Source organism: Alexandromys fortis, unplaced genomic scaffold (genome assembly GCF_014885135.2).
Source record: "Alexandromys fortis isolate MF-2015 unplaced genomic scaffold, M_Fortis_MF-2015_v1.1 scaffold_225, whole genome shotgun sequence".
Taxonomy (NCBI): domain Eukaryota; kingdom Metazoa; phylum Chordata; class Mammalia; order Rodentia; family Cricetidae; genus Alexandromys; species Alexandromys fortis.
This window is the reverse complement of record NW_026068119.1, coordinates 998,423-1,002,819: the sequence shown is the minus strand read 5'-3', so window position 1 is coordinate 1,002,819 and position 4,397 is coordinate 998,423. Positions and strand designations below refer to the sequence as shown.

At 42.4% G+C, this 4,397-nt stretch overlaps 1 protein-coding gene across 1 annotated transcript in view; it reads left to right on the top strand.

The window, feature by feature from the left end:
* Nucleotides 1–406: 406 nt before the first annotated feature.
* Tex28 (testis expressed 28) overlaps nucleotides 407–4,397 on the top strand; it is a 14,402-nt gene continuing 10,411 nt past the window's right edge. Inside the window, exons 1-2 of the mRNA XM_050125056.1 lie at nucleotides 407–418; nucleotides 1,677–2,398. Of these exons, the coding sequence (XP_049981013.1) occupies nucleotides 407–418; nucleotides 1,677–2,398 (734 nt within the window). The remainder of the gene's footprint in view (nucleotides 419–1,676; nucleotides 2,399–4,397) is intronic.

Sequence of the window (4,397 nt, the reverse complement as noted above, 5' to 3'; positions counted from 1 at the left end):
ACTGTACATTCACAGTTAGGGTTGGGAATGTGAGCAACAAGTTTTACCTCATTTGAGGACCTGGGTTCAATACCTAGAATGGGAAAGGGTGGAAAGGAAAGTAGAGGTAGGAGAGACAACAGAAAAGAAGGCAAAGGAAATGGAAGGGAAAAAAGGAAGGAAAAGGGAAAAGAAGAGTCCTTAACTCAGAGAATGGCTTTGTTATAAAATCATTTACCTTTCAAGCTTTGAAGGCATTTCTTCATTGGTTACTGGTTGTGCTGAAGACATTCTGATTTCCAATTCTTTGAATCTGACTTGATTTATGTTTCTCCAACAGCATATCTCTAACGGTACTGAAGAACTGTTCAGCCATATTCTTGATTTTACTGATGCTATTAAGAAGTCAGATTGCGGGCTAAACGTCATGGTTTTAAAGGTAATATGTTTTTACCTCTCTAATATCTTGTCTCTTGATACAGATCTATTTCTGAGTTTGTTTTGTTCTACTTGGAATTTACTAAGCTTCTTAATGTGTTTATTTGTCACCTTTATTAGTTCTAGAAAGTTCTTATGGATTACCTTGTAATATTCATTCTATCTTCTCACTCTGGTACAGTGAGAAGATTTTTATTAGGCCTCCCCATCCTGTCTTCTGTTTCTACTTCAAAAAGTTTCTATTTCTTTATATCTCTGTGCTGGATTCCAGATACTTTTTTTCAGCTCTGTTTTACTATTTAGCAACTTTATCTAATCATATAAAATCTGCTATTAAATCCATCTATTGAACACTTAAAACATTTTTTAAAATTGCAGAATCTGGCATATGCGCACAAAGGTGCAGAAAAAATAAACATGTATCTTAAGAAATAATGATAAGTAACTGCTATCAAGCACCACAGTCTCCAGCTGCCTTACAGTCACAATCCCCTTCAGGAAATTCTTCCTCCTGATGCTTGTACTCTTCACGACTAGGTTTTGCCTTTATAGTTTGTCGTCTATGTAGACATCCCTATACAACCTCACTGCATTTTGCATGTTCTTGAAATTTATCCAAATAGAACAAAGCACAATGTGGTTTTCTGTTCAACATTATGCTTGTTAAGGTTCCTTTCTATTTCTCAAGGATGCAGTTTATTTCCTTTGTTGTATAGTAGTGTATTGCCCTCATTTGACTCCCTGACTATTTTGTCTCATTAATGCTCAGAAAATAATGTGTGGGGCAAATGATTTTAAGAGCGGATAAACCTGTTAGCATAGAAATTTTTCTAACTACCATTTCCCCAGAAGTAGCAATACAGACAGCCATATAGATTAATGGGAAGAAATTTACTGCTACTTTATAAGAACAGCCTCTAATAAGTGAGAGACGTAACTCATAATTCTTGGAAGAGATAATAGGAAGATAGGTTCAAGACCAGGTGAGGCAGATGTAGAGGACAAATTTTACCCATTTGAGTTTGTAGTAAGTTATGGGCAAGGAGTTAAGTGTTTAAAAGGCAGGAGGAGTTCAGGGCCTAAGAAATGAACTCCTTCTCCACACAGTCTGTGTTTGGTCCATCTTGAATACACAAGCCTTGTACACATCACTGTCTATGCACACATGCATTTTTTCTGAAGTGACTCCATACATTTTCAAATCTTCTGTTTGAAGCTCACAGAGGATCTGTTGCATGTTTTATTGTTTCCCAATGCAGGTGGAAGGCAACAAGAGCTCAAGTGCAACCTTACCTCCGAACATGCCCTCCTACAGGTCCCTGTCCTCCCGTGAGGATTGCCCTAGCACTCACACCAGCTTCTCAGATGGTGAGCTTGCCCGTAATGAGAGGGAAGGTGTCAGGCATCGAATCTTCTACCTCTCAGAGCAGCTGAGAGTGGAGAAGGCCAGTAGGGATGAGAATACCATGAGCTACCTCAAGCTGGTATTCAAAGCTGACCGACACCAGGCCCCACATATCCGGCAGGCCTTTGAGAGGGTGAACCAGCGCACCTCTGCCACCATTGCTCACATAGAACGGAAGCTCTATCAGTGCCACCTGCAGCTGAAGGAACTGGAAGAGGGCTGCAACCCTACAAGCTCAGTGCTGAAAGTGGAAAATGCTGTGGACAATCATAAGCAGCCTGGTGAGAAGGTGTCATATTCCAAGTTGTCCAAGACAGGTGGGAAAGATAACCTGCCCCTAAACATAGCTAGGCCCTACACTCTGGAGAGTCACTTGACAGGCATGCAACAGAGGAAATTCTCAGACAAAATGTATGTGGCTCAGCAACGAAAGCTACTGTTGCAGAAGATGAAAGAAGAACTGACAGAAGCGAGGAAGGTCCATGCTGGCCTTCAGGTCTCCCATCAAAGCTTCAAGGAAAGTCATGTGACTGATGTTCGGGAGATACTGGAGTCCCTCCAGGAAAAGAAAACCAGGTGAGGAAAACCCCTTCTTACACCTTGACTCCCAAGACATGAAGCAGTCAAGATAATCTGAGATCCACCTATGAAGGGTTGAGAAGGAGAAGGTGAGAAAAGTAGGTCTGTGCTTCTCTTCGGTGCCTGTTACCTATAGTGGAATGAGTGGTTCTTTTTGCCTCCTGCCCCACACCAACCTTTGCCCCTTGCTGGTTAAATAGGCTGTAGCTAGGGTGCCTGCTACGCAGTCTGCTTGGTGCAATGGAACAATAGAGGCATCCATGTGCAGTGGGAGCCTGGCAGACTGCTAGTATTAGAGAGGTAATGTCCCCTAGGTCCCATTTGCTAGGAAACTTTGTTGGGACTTAAATCTAAACTGGAGTATAATGTCAAGCACTGTATGTATTGGATATTCAGTTTGAAAGTGGCTACCTTTTGTGGGTGCTTTCTCTTCAGTATGGTGTGGCTTGAATTTATTTTTACCTCTGACAAAAAAGGGATCCAACATTTTAAAATAGATGCAAACTATAAATTTGCTATCTAGTGCTTTCAAGGCCAGCCTTTATACATAGTGAGACCCTGTCTCAAAACAACAACAAACAACAAAACATAAATGTAGACTTTCAATGGTTCCATTCCACTCCCATTGTACTCCTTCTTTGGTTCCCAACTAGCCTTGGATACCCTGACCCCTCTGATGTCACTGTCAAAACATTTATCATAGTCAATGACAAATTAATTCAAATACACTTAACATCCTAGCAAGAGAGGGAGAGGTTGCGTCAATAATCCAAGAGTCCCAGCATATTCATGAAAATAAGGACTCTGCTGTCATTTTAGTGCCTACGCACATTAGGAGGAAAATGCAAATGGAACTATTGTCTTGAATTTTCCCAAGGACTACTAGGAGCATTTATTGTAACATGGACAAGCCTGGCTTGTTTGTTGTTGGGGTTTTCTGTCCCGCCCTGTACCCCACAACTGTTTAGCCCCAAAGAAAATCACACATAGATCTCTGTAAGTTATAAAGCTGATTGGCCCATTAGCTCTAGCCTCTCACTGGCTAACTCTCACATCTTGATTAACCCATTTTTCTGATCTATGTTAGCCATGTGGCTCAGTACCTTTTTTCAGTGGGGCAGATCATATCCTGCTGCTTCGGTGGTCTGGGCAGGTGTGGGAGGAATCAACTTCCTCCTTCCCAGAATTCTCCTGTTCTCATTGTATCATTTTTATTTCCTCTCTGGTTTTCCCGCCTATACTTCCTGCCTGGCCAATCAGCATTTATTTAAAACATGATTGACAGAATACAGACAATTCTCTCACACCACTTCCCCCTCCTTAAAAAAAAAAAAACAAAGGAAAATATCCATAGTCCATTTTTTGGAAATGTGGGCGTAGTATTCCAGGCTACTTCCAGCTGGTTGGGGGGGCGCTGATAATCTTATGGGGACCTAAAGAAAATTTAGAGTTATGATCAAGTCCTGACTGAAGTATCCTGTGAGTCTTGATCATCTCAGGCAGCAGTCTTGAATCTGTTCTGGATGAAAAACTCAGATGTTGAAATAGGAGTGGCGGGGCTGCGTCCCCAGCACCCCGGCCGCCTGCTAGCTCATGCCCAAAATAACAACACACAAATTGTATTCTTTTAAACACTGCTTGCCCATTATATCTAGCCTCTTCTCGGCTAACTCTTGCACCTGGACTAGCCCATTTCTAATAATGTTTGTAGCACCCCAAGGTGCGCTTACCGGGAAGATTCTAGCCTACGTCCATCCTGGGTCTGAGCTTCATGTGTCTGCCTCAGAGCGCAGAGCTATCGTGTCTACCCGGGAGAGCTGAGCATGGCATCTCTGCTCCAGAGAGCAGAGCTGTCGAATCTCTCCGGGAGCAGAGCAGAGTCTGAGCTCACTTCCTCTTCCTCCCAGCATCCTATTCTGTTTACTCCTCCCACCTATGTTTTAACCTATCAGGGCCAGCCAAGCAGTTTCTTTATTGCTTAACCAATGAAATCAAC